The sequence below is a fragment of the Palaemon carinicauda genome, chromosome 22 (genome assembly GCF_036898095.1).
Source record: "Palaemon carinicauda isolate YSFRI2023 chromosome 22, ASM3689809v2, whole genome shotgun sequence".
In the NCBI taxonomy this organism is placed as follows: Eukaryota; Metazoa; Arthropoda; class Malacostraca; order Decapoda; family Palaemonidae; genus Palaemon; species Palaemon carinicauda.
The window spans coordinates 57167062-57192650 of NC_090746.1; the positions used below are offsets into that span (position 1 = coordinate 57167062).

Sequence of the window (25589 nt, forward strand, 5' to 3'; positions counted from 1 at the left end):
TTGTGAATCTTTTGAGGAGTGCATAGGCCTCATGGTCCCCCTCTGTTTTGTCGTGATATCTAACCTGAACCCCCTCACGTAGTTCCTTTTGCTAAAAGGAAAGGTGATCAGTTTCTGGCATATGAAAGGGGTAATGCTTTACCAGTTATTTATTAGCCTTTATTTAATTACTATACTGCATCTTTTTACCATGATTCATTAAGAAAAAATTTACATCCTTTTGTGGAATTTTTATTTATATATTCATAAATAATAAGAATGACTTGAAATTTGTTATACATTTTAATCATTGTTCATATGAGACCGCAATGGAGGTTTTTTTTTTTTTTTTTTTTTTTTCCCTATTACATAGCAATATTTACTTTTGTTTCAGGTTGTTGGCATAATGGTGAAAAGAGGGAGTGTAGAAGATCAGGGTGAAGATAGAGGAAGACTGTTGACAGAAGTAGAGCAACTTGTGTCTGCTGGTGATAACACTATGGTATGGAAATTATGCTTACAGATGATTATTTTGCTATCAATGTTATTATAAAGGAAATAGAAAAATAACTATAAAAATCTTTTTTATTTGCCATGAGGATAACTGGTTATCTGGGTCTTCATATCAGTGTAATTGATGGAATTTAAATAGTGTATCGGTGAATTTAGGAGTTATATTAGATCCTAAGGTAGGTGATACAAAGCAGTATTAATGCTGTATTTACTTTCTCTTTGCAGCGCATGATTGGTTGCAGTATCTTAAGTGCTCTTATGCAGGAGTATGCTGTAACGGTTAAATCTACTGATGTTGGCTTAACGTGGGAAACTCATTTTAAAGCAAAAAAACAGTTTGAGGTATAGTATTGGATTAGTATGGTTTGTCATATATTTCCTGTGTTGCAAGCATTTTGATTTGTTCCCATACTAACAAACCTTTTGTTATTTATGTGGATATACCTTCGGCGGAGCTAAATAACAGCCGTAAGATTTAAAATGCTAGGTGGCAACCCTACCTAATCACTTGAGTGGGTAGGCAGGGGGTGGCCAGGGGTTACCCAGCTGCCTATATAAACACACCCAGCTGTGAGCCATACAACTTTGCCTTTTGCTGGTAGGAAGCGGACGTCTCCACTCTCTTCTTTCAAGGCTTAGCCATTTAGACTATTTCTTTACGCTCATCCTTCTTCTCTTACAGATGTGACTGTTTTTCCCTTGACGTTCCATTACAGAGCAATGTGAGAGTTTTCAGATGTCATGCTGTTTGTCCCTGTGAGTTTATTGGAAGGAATCGTTTTAGCTGACAACTTCTCGTGGGGGTAACCTCTCCTGTCTGCTGGTTGGGTTTTTCTTTTTTCTTTGAGGGGAAGAATTTTTAATTCTCTCTTTGTTTCTTCAGCGCTTGTAGATGACATCGGGGTGCGAAGTCAGATGCTGAAACTGCGGCTGACGTCTTAGCTGTCTACGAGGTCTGCCTCGCGTTCGCCCTTCCGTCGACCCTTGCTGACGACGAGTCATCTCGCCACCTGCCGATCTCGTCGTCTCCAAAGGATCTGCAATTTCTCTCTCTCCCTACAGGCACCGTTCCAGCCCACATATGCAACTTCTGCCTTTGGAGGATTTTGAGACTATGGCTGATCATCAACCCATGGCCTGCTCGCTAATCGCCAGAATGACCGATTATTTTCTCCTTGTCAACGATCGCAGGGGCGAGACTCATCACCTCATCTTCCTGGTCGGTCAGGATGTTGTTCTTGGCGATCAAGAGATCAAGGGTTATCTCGATCACGACTCTCTTCTTCTTGAAGACGATCACAGTCACGAGTTAAATACTCACAATTACGAGATATGTAGGTCTTCACGATCTCAATGCTCTTCTTCAAGACGAACACTTGTTCGGTCACCCCTACGGGGGATTACTCTGTCAAAATTCCCGTCCTTTGTTCGGGAAATCCCTTGGGGTAAAACTCAGAAACAAGCCTTGCCTTTTTTTTAAGCAACAATTTGTTAACCTTTAACTTAAGGTAGAGCTCATTGAAGGGAAAAAAAAAAAAGAGTGCTGCTCGGAAGTTCGGCTCCAGGTGTGAGAACTTCCCCATCTGAGGGAGAGTCTCTGCACAACCCTTGAGGATGCTCACAATCACGAGTAGACACTCATGATTATGAGCGAGATGCTCACGATCGTGAACTACATGCTCATGGTCATGAACTACACGCTCACAATCATGAGTCACATGCTCACGGTAACGAGCGAGACGCTCATGATCACAATCACAAGCTAGACGCTTATGATCATGAACGAGACGCTCATGATCATGAACGAGACGCTCACGATCGCGAGCTAGATGCTCTCAAACGAGCTATAAGCCCATGATCGCAGTCTAGACGCTCTCTATCATGAGGTAGACGCTCTCCATCACGAGCTAGACGCTCGGGATCAAGAACTAAATGCTCACGATCAAGAGCTATAAGCTTGTGATCACGAGATAAACACTCTCACGGTCAGGAGCAGGATGCTCGTGATCGCGAGCTAGATCCTCACGAGCTATAAGCTCACGATCACGAGAGGATGCTTACGAGCATGAGCTAGACACTCACAATAACGAGCACAAGCCAGACGGTCATGTTGACGAACTAGACGTTCATGATCAGGCTAGACCTTCACTTGCAAATGCTAAACACTAAATATCACGAGCTGACGCTCACGATTCCAAGCCAGACGCTCACGATTCCTAGCTAAACACACTCGATCGCGAGCTACACGGTCACAAGCTACGCGCTCACGGTCAAGATCTACACGCTCACGATCAAGAGGTAGATACTTGCGATCACGATCTAGACACTCACGATCAAGAGCTAGATACTTGCGATCACGATTTCGACATAAGCACGAGCTCTAGATGCTTACGATCACATACTCATGGTTAGGCACAAGCACGAGCTCTAGATGCTTACGATCACATACAATCACAAACTAGACGCTCACACTTTTGTGCGAGACACTCATGCTTTTGTGGGAGACGTTCATGCTTTGGTGCGAGACGTTCACTCATGCTTTCATGCAAGACGTTCCCTCTTCTGCTTTCGTGCGAGACACTCATGCTCATGCTCTCGTGCGAGACACTCATGCTCATGCTCTCGTGCGAGACGCTCATGCTCTCGTGCGAGACACTCATGCTCATGCTCATGCTCTCGTGCGAGACACTCATGCTAATGCTTTCGTGCGAGACACTCATGTTAATGCTCTCGTGCGAAACACTCATGCTCACGCTCTCGTGCAAGACGCTTACGCTCTCGTGCGAGACGCTCACGCTCTCGTCACACTCTCGTGCGAGGCGCTCACGCTCATGAGCAAGACGCTCATGCTCTCGTGCGGTTACTCTGATCACCGATCCTCGATCTTCAAGGTTTGATCTCCGATCCTCGATTACCTACCTACAGCCCCAATTGCCAGCTCACATAGCGTCAGCTCAAAGCTCGCTGATAGCCATGCCAATCACCGACCCCCCTGTTTGTGGGTCAACAATGCTCTGATTCGGTACATCTCAGATTTACCAGATCTTCGATTCGTCGGCTGCCAATCGCCCTTTTTTTCAATAACACCGTTCACCGTTTTAATGTTCGATAGCTAGTTGTACGTTGTCTCACATGACAGTAGTTCGGCGTTCGCTTGCTTACCGTTTGCTTGCTTGACATTCACTGATCGGAGGCTAGTGATCACTAATAAGCTTGCTCCACTCTAGGCTTCTAAATCGGCAACTATTTCCATGAGAGGGAGCTGAGAGCACTCTCTCCTAGACGGCATAGATTGTCTCCTCATTTTGGGCTTACACTACTTAGTAGGACTTTGTAGAGTTGGAGTTTTAACACAATTTTTCCCTTCTGGAAACCTAAGACTACACCCTTCTTCGACGACGGGGAAAATACTCTAGCGCGAAGCTCGGTGCACCCTGCTCTTTTTGGGTTCTTGGTTGTGTATCACAAAGAGTTTCTTGGGTTCCCGAAGTTTTCTTGCCTTATGTGAGATCAGAGGTATCTGCATCAAGGTGGCTAGGTTTATGCATTGAATCCGACACGCACGGGAATTCATCCCTCATGAACGTACGTGTTTTTACCTACACTTCGTTGGTACTACAGGAAGGTCTACGAGCCAATTGCCTCAGGAACCAGGTTGTGGATTCCGTTGCTACCTTCTCCTTTGTTGTCCCCTTTAGTATAGCGCTTCTCACGAGCTGACTTTACTTGAATAGGAACTACGCTAGTTAGGCAGTCTCAAATCGGATCTCGGATGTGGTAGGGGTGGCAGATCCCTTGAATCTGTTCCCCCCCTCCAGCGGGAGACACAAGCACGTGGGGTTACCTCCATTCTCTCCCTCTTACAGAATGAAATTCAGTGCTGTCTAAGCGACAGCTATAGCAATTTACTTGCTACGATTCGGGTTGGCCCTAGATAGGTGACTGACGAGAATAACAGTAGCTGTTGGAATTTTTTCTCCCAATCTCCTTTGGCCCTTATGCCTTCTAACCTTAGTGGGAACACATTCAACCTCCATCAGCAATCTGTTCTGGGGAAACATTTTTTGCCTACACCTCATGAAACTCAGTCTTGTTCATGAAGTCGGTCGATGACTTTCTCCCGTAACCAGAGCTCTTCCTTAGGCTGGAGTGGTTGGGAAAGAAAATATTTCTTCCTCATGGAAGAATCCCTCCCACGAGCTCAAAATAATTGGCTCATGTCTTTTTCGCCAAGGAGAGAGAGTCCACATTTTAGCTACAAAAGATACTCTCTTGTATCTTCTACCCTCCTTCTAGAAATGGGAAGCCGTTTCTCTCTTCTGCCTCATGATTGGAACATCCGATCTCATTGGTAGACGCGGTATGCCAGGATATCCCCGAGCTTCGTCAGTCAGAAGTTTCTACTTTTAGTCTACCTCTCTTCGTGAGACGAGCTTAACCTTCAAACCTTGTCATGCGAAGGAAGGTTTTGCAATCAATCAGTTAGCCCCTAATTTTCTGTATAGGATCGGACCTCGTCTCGAAGACCTCGGACTACTGACTGATTCTAAAAGTCTCGAACTCCTGCGAAACGTCTCGTTTAGTTTACCTCAATCTGAAAATTAGAGTAATCAAAAGAAAGACACGAAGGTCATATCCAATACGGGTATCTGTAGACTGGGTCATCAGCCTGTAGAAACTGCAGCAGGTTCGACAAGACTGCATCAGTCCCCGTCGAATGTGACCTCTGAACGACTAGCGGGGTCCCAGGTCCTTTGGCACTAGGGGTCGTCCTTCCTTTGGTTCTCTACAAGACATGAACAAGAAATAGTCCTGGTAAAAAGGTTGCCAGACAAGAATCACTCCAAGGGAGCCGATCTCCTTGTTCATCCTGGATTTGATGCTTTCTATAGAGGCATCAAAGAAAAGGGTGGAGGCCACATACAGTACCACACGTCCTTAGGACTAGGATCAGAGTACGAATGATATTGTCTTAATCACCTAGTAGGCATCCTCTTCCCTCGGGAAAGCACCTGGGGAATTATTATTATTATTATTATTATTATTATTATTATTATTATTATTATTATTATTATTAGTATTACTAGCTGAGCTGCAACCCTAGTTGGAAAAGCAAGATGTTGTAGTTATGCCCAAGGGCTCCAACAGGGAAAAGGAGTCCAGTGAGGAAAGGAAATAAGGAAATAAATAAACAATATAAGAAGTAATGAAAATTGAAATAGAATATTTTGAAAACATTAACAACATTAAAACAGATATTTGATATATAAACTATAAAAGGACTTATATTAGACTGTTCAATATAAAATCATTTGCTGCGAGTTTGAACTTTTGAAGGTCCACTGATTCAACTACCCGATTATGAAGATCATTCCACAACTTGGTCACAGGGGTTTCTACAGGGAGTATAAGACTTTAATGATGTCCCACCAAGGAACCCACAACATTTGAGGGAGGATATGATTGCTCAAAGCTCTTCGATTAACAAGGAGATTTGCCTTGAACCCCCTTGGTCCAAGCCCCTTGGCCGTGATGGAGAGACCATTGTCGAGTCTGAGGTGTACCAGAAATTATATTTGAGGGATATAAAACTTCTACTAGTGCTGTGTAGTATTGAGCCTAATGATGGAGAAGGCCTAACTATTAGAATTAACTGCATACCTGGTATCATGAACAGGATGGAACTGTCGGGAAAGATCAGAATGTATAGGATGGTTGGAATTATGAAAAATCTTATACAACATGCATAATGAACTAATTGAACGACAGTGCCAGAGATTAATATCTAGATCAGGAATAAGAAATTTAATAAACCGTAAGTTACTGTCCAACAAATTTAGATGAGAATCAGCAGCTGAAGACCAGACAGGAGAACAATACTCGAAACAAGGTAAAATGAGAGAATTAAAACACTTCTTCAGAATAGATTGATCACCAAAAATCTTGAAAGACTTTCGAAGTAAGCCAGTTTTTTGTGCAATTGAAGAAGACAGACCTAATGTGTTTCTCAAAAGTAAATTTGCTGTCAAGAATCACACCTAAAATTTAAAGTCATACAAATTCAAAGAAACATTGTCAATGCTGAGATCAGGATGTTGAGGAGCCACGGTCCTTGACCTACTTACAATCATAACCTGCACCATGCACAAATTTTAGCTAGACCTCGATTAAGGGATTCAGCAACCCCAGATCTATATTCAGGAGATGGAATTGATGCATAGAGAATAGCATCATCTGTATATGCAACAAGCTTATTTTCTAGACCAAACCACATGTCATGTGTATAGGTATGAAAATTAATGGGCCAAGAACACTACCTTGAGGAACACTATATATCACATTCCTATACTCACTATGGTGCCCATCAACAACAACACTTTGCGATCTACTACTTAAAAATTCAATGATGATGCTAAGAAATGACCCACCCACTCCCAACTGTTTGACTTTGAAAACAAGGGTCTCATGATTAACTCGGTCAAAGGCAGCACTAAAATCTAAGTCCAATTATTATTATTATTGTTATTAATTGCTAAGCTACAACCCTAGTTGGAAAAGCAGAATTCTATAAGCCCAGGTGCTCCAACAGGGAAAATAGCCCAGTGAGGAAAGGAACTGGGAAAAATAAAATACTTCAAGAATAGTAACAACTTTAAAATAAATATCTCCTATATAAACTATGAAAACTTTTAACAAAACAAGAGGAAGAGAAATAAGATAAAATAGTGTGCCCGAGTGTACCCTCAAGCAAGAGAACTCTAACCCAAGACAATGGAAGACCATGGTATAGAGGCTATGGCACTACCCAAGACTAGAGAACAGTGGTTTGATTTTGGAGTGTCCTTCTTCTAGAAGAGCTGCTTACGCTAAAGAGTCCTTTCTACCCTTACCAAGAGGAAAGTGGCCACTGAACAATTACAGTGCAGTAACCCCTTGAGTGAAGAATAATTGTTTGGTAATCTCAGTGTTGTCAGGTGTGTGAGGACAGAGGAGAATATGTAAGAATATGCCAGAGTATTCAGTGTGTGTGTAGACGAAGGAAAAATGAACCGTAACCAGAGAGAAGGATCCAATGTAGTACTGTCTGGCCAGTCAAAAGACCCCATAACTCTTAATGGTAGTATCTCAACGGGTGTCTGGTGCCCTGGCCAACCTACTACCTAAGAACTTCCTGACCACAACTAAGGGATTTCTGTACAGCATTGGAGATTGTAAGAAGGGCATCACATGCTCCAAAGCCTTTACGAAAACCAAATTGCAAACCAGGGAACAGATGATTACCTTCTGCCTACCTATTAGGACGTTTTGCCAAAAGACGTTCAAAAACTGTAGAAAATATGGGAGATATGGGAATTGGTTGGTAATCAGTTGGACTTGAGCTACCAGAAACACATTTACATAGTTGAGTTACATTACCAATTCTGCAACAAGTGCTAAAAGATCCTCTTCTTGCTAACTCGCACAAAATAACTGATAACTTTGGAGCTAAGAAATCTGCAGTCTTTATTAAAACAAAGGAAAAATACCATTTGGATATTAAAACAAAGGAAAAATACCATTTGGATCTACACCTCCATAAGCATTAAGGTACATCAACAGAGCTTTAATTTCACGAGATCGTAAAGCTAAACTAGTTATTTTAGCCTCAGGAAAACCAGACCTGTGAGTAGCTTCACTTATGATTTGCTCCCATCCTGATTCAGAGGCAAAGTCTAAAGCTCTCGAGCCATGGTGATCAACAGGAGAAACAGAATTTAACTACTCCCTATGGTGAGCATTGAAATCACCAACAAAGACAAAAGAGGCCTTTCTATCATCATCTTGTATCTTAGCCATAATGGTAAGAAGACAATCGAAGATAGAATCATCCACATCAAGATTCCAGTAGATCGAACACAAATTGAAGTTATGTCTGTCACAAACTTTTATTACCTGAATCTCATGACATCTACATTGATAGCAGGATTTATGAGAAGCTTAATATACACTGCCATTCCCCTGGCCCTAGGGATGGCATCGCATTTCAACATTATTGACTTCTTAAAACCAGTTATAAGGAGCTCAGATGAGTGCCTCATTCCTGTCTGGATGCAACTGTAAGGTCTTGGATTATGTTCGCTGGAAACACTTTCTGCTCCTACATGGTCACATCTTCGGGATATCCTGTACACGGGGTTTGGATTTTATGGAATCCACCCTTTCTGCAGGATTCTTCCTTCTACGTCCTCTATTTTAGAGGTCATCTTTCTGAAAGCGGACTGAATATCCATGACAGGCATTGATCATCTTCTTTCTGCGGGAGAAGGACTGCAGTCACCTATTTGATTCCCTTTTGCGAGCAATTTTCTCAGAGAAAGGAATAGATAGCTTCTTCCCACTTCCGTGCAAACTTGTAGTCCGACTTGTCTCATTAAGAGACTAGACTAGCGCATAGGTCTAGCCTCGTCGGGAAGACAAGAAAGACAGGTTACATCCAGTGGCATGTCTACAATTTCAAAGAACCCATTACGGACTTCCTTTACGACTAGGTGCTCCGTGGTGAGCGTTGAGTGACGTCTGTTTTCTCTTATCGAGGGAGCTATTCCAGTTATGCACTCAAGATTGCCATCCAAGGAAATCACGCTCTTAGGTTTAGGTAACGTTAAACCTTTGCTCGTCCATCGAGCATCTCCTCCATTCATTGCTTTCCACAGAGTTTGAACCAATTTACCAGTAAGGGGTTAATACACTCCTCTATGGGATGATTGGCTTCCTTCAGTTCCTGGGTTTCTCCCTCGAAGACCTAATACATCTAAAAAATCAGATCATCTCCTGATCTCGAAGACAGGTCTCTCCCAGTGAGACTCTTGACCAAGAGAGAGATGTACTGAATGGGCCTCCCTCAATGTCTCTTGCCACGGCGAGAAACCAGAAACCAAGTAACATCCAATTTTGTCCTGGACAGCTTCTGAGGTTAAGCCCTCCAACTGGAAACCTGCCGCTTTGTAATCTTGGCTTTTACACTAGTAATTACTTAAGTCATGCCTTGAGGAGGAGGATTACCTAGCCCTAAGGGGACATTACATTTCGCCAACCCTGGATCGGCCAAGGGAGTTCATTAGACTCCCATTCCTGACAGGGACCCACTGGGTTATATACCCGTCATGGATTCCTCTTTTTCACACCAGTGATTATATTGAGGCCATACCTCAGGTAAACAATAAAAGAGTTCGCTCCTTAGGTTCAGCACGCTTCGCTAACCTTAGGAAGGTCAGAGAAGGCTTATAAGGATCTCGTTCGTGACTGGGACACAGGTTATATACCAGTAACGGAATCCCTCTCCTCCTCATAGAGGTGACCCAAAGCTCATAAGGTTTTAGGGCAGAATCCGTCTATAATGTACACAAGCAGCTCCTTTGTGATACAGAACATGCTATTGGTAGGGTGAAAGCATGTCTCATCTTTACCTCACCTTACCTACAAGACGTGACCCACAAAAGACCCGATACGGTTTCTCTATTGCTCCTGTGGTGGTGACACAACAGGTGGTTTAAGAACACCTCAGGGCTTTGTTGGACAAGTAGCAGAAGGTTGAGGGCATTGGTTACATGGGGTAAGGCTGGGATGTATGAAAGTATGTCAGGCTCTTTTACTTTCATCTTTCCCTCGTTTTGGGAACATCGCCATGGGTCCCTTTGCAAGCTAGCTTCAACCTCTGCGGATAATAACCACTTCCCTTGTGTAACCATGCATAGTTTATTGTTATATACCTGTACACGGCCCCAACGCCTCCTGCGAGGTAGGCCTTGGGAAACATCTGTTTGAGTAGGGTTCCTATTTAACTTAGGAACATTCGTACATAGATGTTCATATGATATCTCTTACAGCTACTTGGGTTGCTTAGGCCACTGTCATACTTGTATTGATAAGCGAGGTGGCAGGGTTTCCCTCAATTACAGTCTAATACTGTACTAGGTAAACCCGGGTCAATGACTAAGCCATTAGTTGAACCTAGGAGTGAGTCATCCACATAAATTAAAGGTTTGTTAGTGTGGGAACAAATGACAAATTCAGAAATAATTTTTATTTCCTAACTAACACAAACCTGTAGTTATTTATATAAATTGGCCTGCCATCACCTGACCCTCAGTAAGTCCTGCCTGCAATCAAAAAGTGGCGTAGCTAACAGCTGTGAGAGTATATATAGGCGGCTGGGTACCCTCAAGCCACCCCTTGCCTACCTACTGAAGTGGTTAGGCAGGGTCGCAATCTCACGTTTTAAATCTAATGGCTGCCTTCCAGCTACGCTGAAAGTATATCACATAAATAACTATAGGTTTGTATTAGTTTGGGGAAAAATACAAATTATCATTAATAAATTTTTAATGAATGTGGGAAACATGTTAATTCTAATTTTAGCTAATGTCATGTAGAAATTGCACTGTTGTAGATTTTGTGGAAGTAATTTTACTTGAGTAAGACATTGCTGTTAGTTTTGAACAAATGATTAAAGGTCACAGTGCATATGTATGAGTTTTAATGTGGTAAGAATTTAAAAGGGCCTGGCTATTTTGATAATGGGGTGGGAAAAAATAGACTGAATTTAGTTTTGTAAGTAAGAATACACTGGATAATGGTATTGGTGATAGGGTTTCCTGTTTTCAGTTTAAAAATGAAAAGGTTTTTAATAGGATCACTTAGTCCCATTTCTAGGTTATTAGGGTTTTTTTTTGGCTTAAGTATAAAAGTTTACACTATAAGGTAGAACAAGAACAAAGTAAATTTAAGAAAATTAGAACAAAGGAAGTAGATGAAAGTGAAATGCGGAAATAGTCAGGTTTGATCCTTTCAGGCTGAAAATTTTTCTATTCATGGAGTGTTGATACAGAAGATTATTATAATGAAACAATTAATTCTTCAAGAGGCTTTTCTTTTATTGCTTTAAAGGCCATTATAGGTTTATTTGACATACAATCTGTATTTATTTATTAACTTTCTTTATTTTTTAACAGGGCACAGACCTGCGTCGTATTTTCCATTTTATGGTCAACCTATTGGGGGAAGTAGTGAAAGTAGAAGGGAAGCTGAATGAAGAATTATCAGCGTTGCTGATGAAGCTGCTGCTGATTGCCGAAACTACTCTTACCTGGTCGTTTATATCACTGCACTATATCCTTTTTATGCACCAATTTTATGTTTAGCAAATAAGGAAGGACCCTTTTTTATGAAAACTAAGTTTTTTTTAATTGTTTATAGTAGCTAATACAATATAAAGTACAGTATTTGGTAAATTACCTGTAATGAAATACAATACTGTACTCCTGTCAAGGAAGTTCATCTTATTGGTTTGGTTTATCTGTCTGTATGTCTTAATAAAGTTACTTTGTTTTGGTGCAACAGACATATCTTCAGCTCTTTACTATGGAGTACAGTATTTATTTCCGCGAAGCTGAAACCAGCTGATAATTTTTTTGTCAGGGTGTAAGGACCCACCGCTAGCTAGCAGGGCAGGTTAGCCCACCCACTCACGCCACCACTAGCAACTAACCGTAACTTTTTAATTCTGTTTGGTAAAGATGTAGTCTTTTCTCTTCCGCCAAACCTTTTAATCGGTTTCACGATTAAAAGCAAGTGGCTTTATTCTTTTAGAGCTGCCCTCTTTGGGGCTCATGGGTTCCCCGTACCAGGCAAGGTACCAAGAGATCTTTGGCCTCTACTTCTGCCTGCCCCGGCATTCGCTCTGCTTCCGTGGGTGGACGGGAGCAGCTGCTGACAAGAACTCTTTGGAGTAACTTGTCGGGTAACCCTTTCGGGGGTAAACCCAGAAACGAGCTTCGGCTACGTTTCACAGGCAACACTTGAGCGTAGCTCGTTGACAGAAAGCAGAGAATACGGCCCGGAGGTTAACCTCCACCAACCACTGTTCAACAATCTCCCGCTTGTGGGGAGAATAGCAGACGACGGCAACAGAGGTTGGTCGCCCTTCTTGTCAGCGGGAGAGACTGCCTTCATCTGTGTGATTTTCGGTTTTGGGGATTCCTACGGCAGGAATTGGATTTCTCCATGCCCTGCCCTTGCTTTTTGGAGCTTGTCGACGAATGAGTTAGGTGATTGCTTACAATTCCTACTCATCGCCGCCGTACCTTCAGGGTACAAAACGAGTCTAGTTGCAACTTCCCTCTGGGATCTTAGTTGCAGATTGGGACGACTGCTAGCCACCTCCTCTCTCATCGGGGTTCTTACCACATCGTACCTTTGGGCATAGCAATGTAAGGCCAAGCCCTTCAGGATCTGTGCCTCATATTTTAACCTTTGACGAGGGAGAAACGGCTGTTGTGTTCCCATCTGAGGGGATGACATACGGCTTTGCACCACCCCCTTTCGGTGGTTAGGATGAGCAGAAATACTTAGCAAGGACTTTAGTTTTGCAGAGAAGTCATGCAGTGTTGCCTACCCATCCACTGAACTCTAGCAAGGTGGGAGGGCGAGCTCTTCTGCCTGACGAAGGTCTGCGTGTTGCTCGCCTTAGTACCTATGGCGGGCTTGCGAGACCCTACCCGCTATAGCTAGCATGCTCTACTCCAGTAGTTCACAGAGCTTCAGTATGCTGTTGTTCAGTAACTGGAATACAAAGTTGCCCTATAGGGGTATTACTTTCGGTAAAGCCGAAAGGACGAGCCATTATAATTTACCGAGGATTAACTATCCATCCCGCTAGTTAGTGGGGGTTAGGGGGGATAGCTAGCAATCCCTCTCAATTACGCACCTGTGACTGTGCTTCACTTTACTTTTGGCTCGGAGGGAGAGCGGTTGTTGCTGCTTTTCCTCCACGCCTGTTTCGGACTGCCATTAATCTTAGTCTTTTTTAACTAATGTTTGTTCCAACACAGAGTACTTACCTCGAACTACTTTCTTAGGAGTATCTGGGATCTCCTCCCAATCGTCCAGAGTTGTGTGTAGTTTACCCTACTCCTGTTTTCTATGAGGGGTAACCTCAGGCGGAGTGATACGCGCCCCGAGGCTAAACCCGGGTCAGAGAGCATGCTTGCTCAGGTCTCGATCCCCAGTAAGTTTTCTGGTCGCGTCGCGATATCATCTCGACGCTCTCTTCACCCAGTGCGACCTTTTGTGTCCCCGACCCCTTTGTGTCTCGCACGGTCCCCACGTGGTACCTTGTGCTTTCCCTTATCCTTTTCCCTTTGTGTTCCTGTGTCTCGCGGTGCTTTACTAGTGCGTTATGGAGCATCTCCGACGTTGTCCTGGGCCTGTGGCCGGTAAATCGTGTGGTGCTTTCCTGTCGAAACCTGAAGTTGACCCCCACTCCCTGTGTTCGTCGTGTAGGGGCAGTGTGTGTTCCCCTACAGCCATGTGTCCGGAGTGTGAGTCCTGGAACGAGGTGCAGTGGGTGCGTTACGGCACCAAAAAGAAGAAGGCATCTAAGAGATCGCCTTAGAAGCCGAGCGTCTCTTCTCCTCTTGCTTCGCCGGGCGTATCGTCAGACAGAGCCTCACTGCCGCCTTCCCCTACCCAGAGTAGGGGACGAGGTAAGTTAGTTGCGGGGAAGAGGCCTGTGGCCCTTCCCCAGGAGTCTGATTTGCGGGATAGTGTTGTTGTGGCGTCATTCCAGGAAAGTGAGGGGCCTGAGGGAGGGACGGGAGTGTGTTCGGGGGACAGAACCCTGGTGCAAGCAGGGCCCGTCTTATCTGATGATCCTATGTGGGGAAAAACTGTGCCTACCTCTTCTCCCGCCTCTTGGGCGTGTTTTTCAGGTACTTCCGCAGCCGAGGGCGCCGCCGAGAAGGAAGACTCGCCGCTGTTGGACTCCCTCGCGTGGGTGCCGCCGAAGACGCCCTTTAGGTCTCCGCTGAGGATGGAGGAGGGGTTTGAAACCTGGTACCCCAACGAGGAACTCCCACGCTCCCCCCCCAGCGCCTTCAGCTACGTTTCCGGCCGTCTTCCTACAGCCCTCGTCTCCTATCGAGCGTCGCGTGGACCCACCTACGACGCTGCACGAGTCGGGCCCGCCGGTGAGATCATACAAGTCCTCGAGCTCCTCGGTGGAGGCCTACTCGTGCTCCTCGGAAGACGGAGCCCCGAGGGACCATAGAAGACACCACGAGAGGTCCCGCAGGAGACGCTCTTGTTCTGGTTCCCGCTCCAGATCCTGCCACGTGGGTAGGCGATGTAGATCCCCCAAGAGGAAGTTTAGGAGAGCTGGCTCCCCAGGGGAAGAGTGGGTCTTCATCCCTCGTAGCTAACTGCATGAGTTGTCGGCAGTTCCGAGCTCCTCGGGCTGGCGTCCAAGAGCTCGCTCACCAGAGAGGTACGTATCCAGCGATCGACAGAGGGAGTCGTCTCCTCAGGTCCCAGCGGACAGGTGTAAGTCCGCGAAGGTTCCGACTCCATCCGCCCAGCGGGGAGAGTCGCCCCTTCGGTCTGGCAGCTGCGTCCCGACCACCAAGTCAACGTCGAGTCTGCAAGAACGAGAGAAGCAACTCCCTTCGACGGGCAATCCCGCAGATACCTGGACCTCCGTAAGCAGAGATAAGCCCAGGACGGAGGCCTCTGTCCCGACGGCGATGCCCGTCCTACGCCCTGAGCCGCCGAAGTTAGACCAAGCTAAGATGCTTCCTCTTCTCCGAACGGCGCCCGCCATCGGAGGACCTCCATCGCAGACAGTAGAGCGTCCTACGGAAGAAATGGAAGACAATGCAGAAGGTTCAGCAGCAGAGGTTTCGGCCTACAGGAGGGTGATAGGACTCATCAGGAGGCATCACAGGCTGGACGAACCCGAGCCCTCCTCCGACGAAGTCTGGCTCTCGAGCCTCAGCAGGATGGTGGATGCCCCTGTACAGCAGAGACCTTCGCTAGCCCTTCCGTTGGCCAGGGATGTTAGGCTGGGTAGGGCTCACGTGAACAAGAACGTGGCCAACCATGCAGAAGCCCTCAAGACCCAGAGCTCCTCCAAGCTTCTTCAAGGCCTAAAAACCCAGCCTGGGCACACCAACAGGGCATCCGCCTGATTCGGTACCTGGATGACTGGTTGTTGCTTTCAGCCTCAGGGGAAGTACTGAGGGAGCAAGGCGCGAAGCTCCTGCGATTCTGCAACGTCCTGGATATCATCATCTACTTAGAGAAGTCCCAGCTGATACCCCCCACCAGAATGACCTATCTCGGAATGGTCCTAGACTCCCGGTTGGCGAGAGCTTTCTCTTCCGTGGAGAGACTAGACAACTTAGACCATTTCCTCCGGCCCTTCCTGTCGGGCCAGCCCAGGAGAGCCAAGGACTGGCAAAGACTGATAGACCACCTCGTGTCATTAGAGAAGGTAGTCCCCCAGGGGAGACTCAAACTCAGGGGAGTTCAATGGAATCTGAAGGAGATCTGGAACCAGAGAGACATCCCCCACATGGTGGTCCCGGTGTTCCCGGAGACTAAAGAAGTCCTAGAGCGGTGGATTGCCAGATCGAACACCCTCAAGGGAATGCCCTTTGCAGCCGACCCTCCGGAGATGCTCCTGTTCACGGACGCATCCAAGGAGGGGTGGGGTAGCCGTCTCCTCAGCAGGACAGCGAGAGGAAGTTGGACGGACGAAGAGAAAAACCAGCACATAAACGTGCTAGAGATGTTGGCAGTGCGAAGAGCGTGCCTAGAGTTCGTCCATCCGCTCCTGGGAAACACCGTGGCACTGATGTGCGACAACGCCACGGTGGTGGCCTACATAATGAAACAAGGAGGACTATAAGCAAAAGAATTGTGCGTCCTCACGATGGGGCTACTGGAATGGGCCGAAGGGGAACAGATCAAGATCTCAGCAAGGTTCATTCCAGGGAAGAGAAACGTCCTGGCCGACGGCCTCAGCAGAATGGGTCAAGTGGTAGGATCAGAGTGGTCCTTGCACCCGGTAGTGGCCAAAACCCTCATTCAGAAATGGGGATCGCCAGTGTTGGACCTCTTCGCAACGAGACTGAACGCACAGCTCCCCGTGTTTTGTTCTCCTGTGCCAGATCCGGAAGCGGCATTCGAGGAGGCCTTCCAGCACTCTTGGGACAACCTCGACGTTTACGCCTTCCCTCCCTTCGGGATGCTCAGACAGGTCCTCAACAGGGTGAGGCGAGCGGACAACCTGTGGATGACTTTGGTAGCGCCCTGGTGGCCGGAGAGAGAATGGTTCGCGGATCTAAAGGAACTGGCGCGCCTTCCACCTTGGCCCCATCCGGAAAAGCCAGACCTTCTCTGGCAGCCCCATTTTCAAAGGTTCCACGAAAACCCTCGGTCCCTCCGGCGTCACGCGTGGAGGTTATCGAGCGTCTCCTGAAGAAGGAGGGATATTCTTCGAAAATGGCAACAAGGATGTCAGGGTATCTGAGGCATTCATCAGCAGCAGTATACCAAGCAAAGTGGGCCACGTTCACTAAGTGGTGCGTCTCGAGGAACATCAAGCCATTAAGGGCCTCCATTCCAGAGATAGCGGACTTCCTGGTCCATCTCAGGGACGAGGTAAACATGTCCATCCCAGCCATAAAAGGAGTCCGAGCTGCTCTGGGTCAAGTCTTCCTCCTAAAGGGCATCGACCTGGGTGCCTCCAGACATATCTCGATGCTCATTAGGATCTTGGAACAATCGTGCCCCCCTGTCCGCAGACTAGGTGCTCCTCCCAAGGGAGTTTTTTGTTACATAATTTGTTTTATTTTCCCTCAGCGATGCCGTTTTTTCTTGTTCGGCTATGATAGCTAACGTAGAAGAGCAGTGCCTTTTCTTTTGTGGGGAATCTGCTGTCACTGCGCCATCACTTACCAATTCTCCTGCGCCTGCTGTGGCAGCTCCTGGTCAACATACTAACCTCAAGGAACTAACTCCGGCTATGTTTTCTCAGGTAGTGCTCAATGCAGACCTTTAACTTGTACAAGGCTTGTTGATGGGGAGCAAAGGCTGCTGCCCGGAGGTCCGCCTCCAGGTGTTGGACAGCTTTCCATTCCGAGGGAGAGTTTCCTCCCCAGGTGTTGGGCTGTTTTCCCTTCCGAGGGAGAACTTTCCTTCATCATCTTTGTTGTCTCTCCTGCGTATGTTCACTTCTCTTGTTCGCGAGAGACTGTCCATAGAGACACCACTTCAGAGTCCTTCCAGAGATTTTCCTGCTGGTGATCGTCATCGTCATTGGCGAGCTCGCTGAGTTCGTGGTCCTCCTCGTTGCCTCAGACATCTCTTTGACATTTGGCAAAGAGTCTTCTTTCTTACTTGTCTTCAACTTCTGCCAAACGATCCCCTTAGAAGGATCGTTCTAGGACCTTGTGATATTGTCAGTCTTCCTGTTCTCCCGCTGGTTACCGACTCTCGCCTATCTTACCGGACTCTCCTTGGACTTGCCGTTCGCCAGCCTTGCGGCGTTCGCTTGTCCAACACTTTTCTCCGACCTCTGGCCATTGAACTGCTGCTCTCTGATTGGCAATCTTCAACTTGCTGATCACCGATTATCAATCGTCAGCTTGCCGATCGCTGATCACCGATTATTATCAGTTGTCAGCTTGCCGATCGCTGATCATTGATTATCAGTCGTCAGCTTGCCGATCGCCAGTTCGCCGATCTCCGATTGCAAGCTTGCTTTCTCCAATCGTTCGCCGATCGCCGATCTCCAGCTCCCCTACCACCAATAGGGAGCTTGTTTGACGCCAGCTCTCCAACCTACCGATCGCTGATTGTTAGCTCGCTGAATGCAGATAGCTAGCTCGCCGAACGCCAACTCTACGATCTTCGAACCATACTGCTGTTCCTCAGCTCATCCGATTGATTGATCGTTATCTCAGACCACCGATCGTCGGCTTGCCAACCTGCCGATCTCAGATCCCCAGCCTGCTGGTCTGCGATCGCCAACTTGCCGATCGTCGATCCATTCTGCTGTTCCTCAGAGCTCACCTATTTTGTAGCTCTCCAATTGTCTGCACGCTGATTGCCAGCTCATCAATCGTTAGCCTACCTCATCAGCTCGACGATCGCCGATCGCAAGCTTACCGATCGCTGACCGCTGATCACCACACCGATCGCCGATTGCCTGCATTTCCTTTCGCTGATCGCCGATCACCCATCTCCAATAGGTATCTTACTGATCGCCCTTTCCTGTGACCTCCATCTTGTTGTTCGCCAGCCTTGCAGTGCTTGTCAAGTCACCCTCCGTTTGCCGTTCACCAATGGTTAGCCACTCACTGCTTGCTAACAGTTAGCCATTCGCTGCTCACCAACGGTTAGCCGTTCGCCACTCGCATAGGGTTGGCTGCTCATCTTCCGCTCACCAACTGCTGATATGCCGATCGACACGCCGACAGCTCTCTGTCAACTGGAAGTTCGCCGACAGCTCTCCGTTCACCAGTGGTTTGCCACTCGGCAGCCTTACACTGCTTGGTGGTCACCCTCTATTCTTCGTTCACCTGCTACTCTTTTCTTCAAAGAGATCGGAAGACAAACGACACCAGCTCCTTGCTACTCGCCCATTGCCATCGCACCGATTCCCTAAACAGTCAGCAGGCAAACGGCAGTCCCCATCAGCAGCTCGTCGAGAGGTGACTAATTGCGAGCACTCTCCGACAGCACAGCGGCCACGAAAACCAGCCCTTGACCATCGTCAATTTTCACCAGAATTCCGTCATTCTAAGGAACAGCGTCACCCCCTGCAGGTGTCTAAGCAAAAGTAGCACACACAGCTTCAGCTCACTGTTACCACAAGTAGCTCTACTTCAATAGCAAGTAGCACACACAGCGTCAGCTCACTGTCTCCATAAGTAGCTCTACTTCAATAGCAAGTAGCGCACACTTACTGGTTCTAGCCATAAAGTTAAAATCCAATGCTCTCCTCGTGAGTGCTGGCCAGCGTTTTGCCAGTGTCAGATGAAGGTCTCTGATTCTTGTCAGGGAAAAAGCGTTTACTGGCAAGCCTATACGAACCTGCCTAGAGTTTGTGTTCTTTGCATTCTGAGTCAAACCCTTACATGCCAGACCGCTTCTTCATTAGAAACTCATCCCTGAGAAGTTTTACACAACTAATGGAGTTTGTTAAAACTCCATAATGAGCTTAAACAAACTTTTTCTGTAGTGCATGTGCTCTCGCCAAGACAAAACATCAGGGTCATTGCCACAAATATGGTTTACTATTAATTGTTTGAGTCCACTGCATGCGCTCATTGTGCCCCGGGGCACAACATGTTTTCGTTAAAACGTTGAGTTTCGTAAAACATAATCTTTCTAGGCTATTTTCTCTGGCTGTGTTTCCTAACGGAATGGATAGCTCTTCGAAGCACTCCCACAATGAGATGGTGAGACATAGCCTTACAAGGTTATTTTCTCAAGCCTCTTGTCCCAGGGAAACTCTATTAGCTTCTGCTTATATTTACTAATGATAGTGAGCCCCACCCACAATTCGGCCAGACAAATGTCAGCTTCTCATTACGTTTTTTATCAATAGCAAGCCCCGCCCACAAGGTGTCTAGACTAACATTGTCAGCTTCTCATTACGTTTACGCAAGTTAACAAGCTCCGCCTACAAGGCAGACAGACAAACGTTTTCAGCTGCTCATTACGTTTAAGAACTTTAGCAAGCCCCGCCCAAAGGGTGGGCTGGAAAACCAGTGGAGGTATGATCGCTACCCTAGTTGTGTGTGTTTTTTATTTTCGTGGGCCCATGCCCTCACATTTTAAAACCGCTACAGCTAGTTGATGATCATATTCCTTTGGCAATGATGTTGCGATTTGTCGCATATATATTATTCTCGCAACCGAGCTCAAACTTGTTTTCAAACGTTTACCTGGAGGCAAAGAAGTTGCATATGCACGGCTACACGTGCGTGAGAGTAAGCGGTCTTTCTGCCGACAAGGACTTTAGACCATCTTACAATTAAAACTCTGTTTTAATAAATCATTAGTGCTGAAAGCTATATATCTTATGGAAAATCAGGTTTTGCATTACTACCCTCCCGTAACCAGACATAAGTGTTCTACCCGCAAGTAGCGTGCCTGGCAGTTCCCTCCTAACTTTTTGATTGGGGGTCTTAGTTTTTAAAAGATAATTCAACCTTAAACTTCACATAGAGAATCTTTGTTCGGAAAGGAAACATTTGAAACTTGTGCCAGTTTTGCTGATCAGAAACGAAGAAATACAAACATTTTCTGAGGAAGGAGGTGGTCCTTGATCAATGTTCTCCAACGGAGTTCTGGACACAACTAATAATTCGGGCTACCCCTGTATGTTCGTCCTTCTCCCTGATCTGTGTTACTGGTTCGTAGATAGACTTATGCATACATTATCTGTCCAACAATAGATAAAAGATGAATCAATCTAATCTTGTAGCTGTGTGCGATCGGTCATTACCGACTAGTCTCTTGCCCGACAGCGATCGCTAAGGAGAATCTCTGTAATAACATCTTCCTCTAGGGCTTACTGGCTATCCTGGTTTACCGATCTGTAAGCTTACTTACTCGGCCAACTCCCACTGGATTGGAGGCAGCTGGAAGACGGGATATTCTCCCCCCCTCAACAGAGATGTAGTAAAAATTGATGCATTGTGCAAATTGTTGGGTATGAAGTTGAATCCTAACAAAACTCAAAGTATGATTGTAAGTAGGTCAAGGACAGTGGCTCCTCACCACCCGGATCTCGGCATTGATAATGCTTCTTTAAATTTGTATGACACTTTTAAAATTTTAGGTGTGATTCTCGACAGCAAATTTGCTTTTTAGAAATATGAGGTCTGCGTATTTTGCCCCCAAAATCACCCTGTGCCTTGACACTAAGAAAAAGTTGTTTAGGGGAGTTGGATAACGCTCAAACACCCAACTAATGTCATACAAGCACTCACCATACATAAAATATAGACGTACAATAATATCATTCATAAGTAATAAATAAATTTATTTTTAAATTTCCATTTGTTTAATGAAGTACTGAAGCAAGTTATTTGTTTATTTTGGTGATCAGTTGATGACTCGCCAACCCCTTTCTAAAAGCAAACATGCCAACGAGTGGTCTCCTAGCAGACGATTCTGTGCCATATTAGTTGTTTATGCTGTATTCATCTTTTTTCTCATATTTTGTTAATATTTTGTGATAAAGAAATGTTTTGATAACAATTTTGTTGCCTGAGTTCCAAAATAGTACAAACAGAGAGATGTTGAATACGACCTTGATAAAAACGTCTCACTGTTAGTTGAATGCAGTGTTACCAAGTTAGAAGAAAAATATCTAGACGTATAGTCCCATACATTAGCAAAAGTATTCCACCTAGAGGAATTTCTAGAGACTTCTTTGATCAATAATTAATTTGTGTGGAAATGTGTAGGCTATACTGTATAAGGAGTTTAGGAAATAATATTGGAATTTTACTTCTTTACCAAAAGTTGATTAAGAACATTTGGCAACTCTGCGTTCATGTAAACAACACTTGAAACATTGTGACGAAACTAAATGTGTAGTTGTGGTGGCAACTATGACAGGTTTAAATGTTTCTAACATGAGACTGTAATAAAATTGGGATAACCAGCATGTAACTAATTAATATTAACTTAAACATTTCATAATACAACCAAAATATGAAAATGTACTGTGCCTAACAAAAATCACAGACTAGGAATTCCTGCTAGGATAGTTTGTAAAATCCTCAATTTCTTTTTTTCAAAAAACTTCTTTGGGTGCGTCTTACCACTTGTAGCTTCTTATGACACGGGAAATATGGTACGTATTTCTTGGGTAGCTAAATTAATTATATTTATTTATTTAAAAAAAAAAACTTGATGCCTTTATTCTTTCCTTAACTTTAACACACTGCCTAAACGTTTAATGAGTGTCTTCGAACAAGATCAGAACCCGTCTCTTAGACCAGGACAGCAGTGGAGGGAAACATTCCTTGATCCAACTATTGTACAATTATTCTTTAAGGTGAGAAATTCATGATTTAATTTCTTGTATTATTTGCAATTTACACTTTTCAAAATTTAAATGTAACCTGATTATGTAGTGAAACTCAAGATTTGAAAGGAATAAGCTTATATAAGAACATATCTATACTGTGATCATATATGTTGTTTCATCTGTATCTATCTTACAGTTATATTGGCGTGTGCGAGAGGACTGGGAACTTGGACACCATGCACTGAATTGTCTAGTTCAGTTGGCTTCCTTAAATGGTGCAGTGCTTATAAATCGTGAAGTTCGCATTAAATATCTCACACAATATCTTGAGTGCCTCTTCTCTTTGCTTTCCAGGTAAGAACAGATTCAGGTACAGTAACATAATGTATACAGTAGTAGTAATTTTTGTAACTATACTCATATTGTTCAGTTCTTTTCTTTTGTTTTGTATGCCATTTTAGAGTATCATGTTGGTTATTAAACCTTTTTTATTAGGGTGCATATGTTGTTATAATCGTATTCAGGGACTTATGAGCCAGTGGTATTTTTTTCCTTACAGAGGGTGCTATATCAGGCAAGTTTAGTTTCACCAATTACTAATGCCTTTTTGTTTTGTGCCTCTTTTCGTGGGTTATTATAGTGCGAGTGGTGTCATCAGTTCAGTGGATAAGTTTTCTGATAAGTGTTTGTTCGCTTGCCTTGTGGTTTTGAATTTTTGATAATTCTTTAAAAGTTGCACACCATGTACTAATTTTTGAGTGACATTTTTTCCCTAATCTCTTTTTGTGATTAATATTGAGTACTGCTTCTCCCATCTCCTGTGTAATAGATAAACATATTTATAGGTGGAGTAGCTATTCCCATAACCATTGAGTGTTTTGAATTGTGTCAGTAGTGGTTGCTTAACCAACTTGAAGGCATTTTAAAAAAGGTGATTGAAATTTTATCCAATTTTTATTTGTTACAATCCAAAAACAAAACCCTTGTCATTTATTTGAAGTATGATATTAGTGAACCTGAAAATTTGTCTATTAGAATTTATAATGAGGTGTAGGTAGTTACTGGTTGGTATTTCTGGGTGCCCTGCCTCCCTACCACTCACTGAGTAGCCTTTTTTTTTCTGGTCAGGGAAGACATTGACACTGCAGACGGCCAAGTGTCTGGCCGAAGGAATTCGCTACGTGGGAAACGTCCCAGCAAGATATTGGCAATATATCTCACAAGGCAGAGAAAATTCTACGTTTCTGAAAATTCCTCTCCTCCTCTGTCGATAGATGCTGACACTGGGGACATTGATAGAGAGACTGGCGTCTTAGTTGACAATCTTTTCAACCTCTGAAATTGGAAATTTGGAAGCTACTGTGGGTTGCTAGCTTACAGGTGACCAACTGATTGAACCACTGGTCAGGAATATTGTCTATTTTTGCCTCTTCTGGATTTGTCAAATCCTGAGAGCAATAAGAAATTTACAGAAATGGTTCTGTCAGGGGCAAAGGCAGTCACTTTCTTAGCTAACCAGTTTGCTAACCAGTGGACCCAATGGTATCTGAAGCAGAAGGGTCCATTAGTGGGCCAAGTCCTGAAGACAGCAGTAGGGAAATGCCAGGAAACTTTACAGCCCACTATCTATGAGAATGAACCCACAATTGTTCAAAACATTTTCTCTAGACCCTTGGTACCTTTCGAAAGGTTATGTAGCATACCTAGCTCCATCACAGACAAGAAGCCTCTCATCTAAGATACGGTTGCAACATTAGTCCAGAATGAAAGTAAAAAAATGTAGCCTTTTTTTTCCACCTCTTTCCCCTTCCTTTTGGGTGAAATGGTTGAACCATTTTGTTGCAGGAATAAGCTTTGATTTAGATAAGCTACAATGGTTGGGGTGGCCGAAGTGGTAACGTCCTTGAGTGGTGAACGCCAGACTGGAGTTCGAGTGCCGCTCAAACTCGTTAGTTCCTTTGGTCACTGCAATCTCACCATTCTTGTGACCTAAGGATGGGGGGTTTGGGGGAGTCTATAGGTCTATCTGCCGAGTCATCAGCAGCCATTGCCTGGCCCTCCTTAGTCCTAGCTTGGGTGGAGTGGGATTTGGGTGCTGATCATATGTATATATGGTCAGTCTCTAGGGCATTGTCCTGCTCGATAGGACAATGTCACTGTCCCTTGTCTCTGCCATTTATGAGTGGCCTTTAAGCCTTTAAATACTGAGTATCTATTCGATTGAGGTAAATATGAAGTGTTTCCCCGTTTTAAAAACCATAACTTCGGAAGTCATGGATATAGGTTCATTTGTGACTATCAAAATGTCAGAAACCTTCCATTATATAGTACTACATTGGATTCTTCTCTAGTTACGGCTCATTTTTTCTTTGCCTACATACTGTATACACCGAATAGTCTGGCCTATTCTTTCCACATTCTCATCTGTCCTCATACACTTGACAACACTTGAGATTACCAAAGAAATCTTTGCTCAAGGAGTTAATTACTGCACTGAAATTGTTCAGTGGCCACTTTCCTCTTGGTAAGGGTAGAAGAGGACTAGCTATGGTAAGCAGGTCTTCTAGATTTAGAAGGAAGACACTCCAAAGTCAAACCATTGTTCTCTAGTCTTGGGTAGTGTTATAGCCTGTGTACCATGTTCTTCCACTATCTTAGGTTAGAGTTCTCTTGCCCAAGGTACACTTGGGCACATTGTTCTATTTTTTTTTCTCTTCCTTGGTTTATATATGAAAGATCTGTTTTAATGTTACTGTTCCTAAAATATTTGATTTGAAGTGCTCATTACTTCTCTTGTAGTTTATTTCCTTGTTTCCTTTCCTCACTGCACTATTTTTCCTTATGGGAGACCTGAGGCTTATAGCATCCTGCTTTTCCAACTAGGGTTATAGCTTAGCTTATAATAATAACATCACCTGAAAATATTGGGTCATAGTAGGTTGGCCAAGGCTCCAGCCACCTGTTGAGATACAATTGTCAGAGAGTTATTGGGTGTTTTGACTGGCCAGATAGTGTTACTTTGGATCCCAATCTGGTTATGGTTCATGGTACCCTTGCCTACACATACACCAAATAGTCTGGGCTATTCTACTCTTTACATATTCTCTTTCCTCATACACCTGGCAACACTGAGATAGATAAAGTTTTTGTCACTTAAGGGGTTACCTACTGCACTGTAATTGTTCGGTGACTGCTTTTCACTGGGTAAGGGTAAAGAGACTTAGCT

At 44.6% G+C, this 25589-nt stretch overlaps 1 protein-coding gene across 1 annotated transcript in view; it reads left to right on the plus strand.

Moving 5' to 3' along the window:
* The window catches only part of LOC137616464 (exportin-4-like), a 148422-nt gene that overhangs the window by 45152 nt on the left and 77681 nt on the right, over positions 1-25589 (plus strand). Inside the window, 5 exon segments of the mRNA XM_068346264.1 lie at positions 374-481; positions 718-834; positions 11484-11640; positions 22278-22390; positions 22560-22717. Of these exon segments, the coding sequence (XP_068202365.1) occupies positions 374-481; positions 718-834; positions 11484-11640; positions 22278-22390; positions 22560-22717 (653 nt within the window).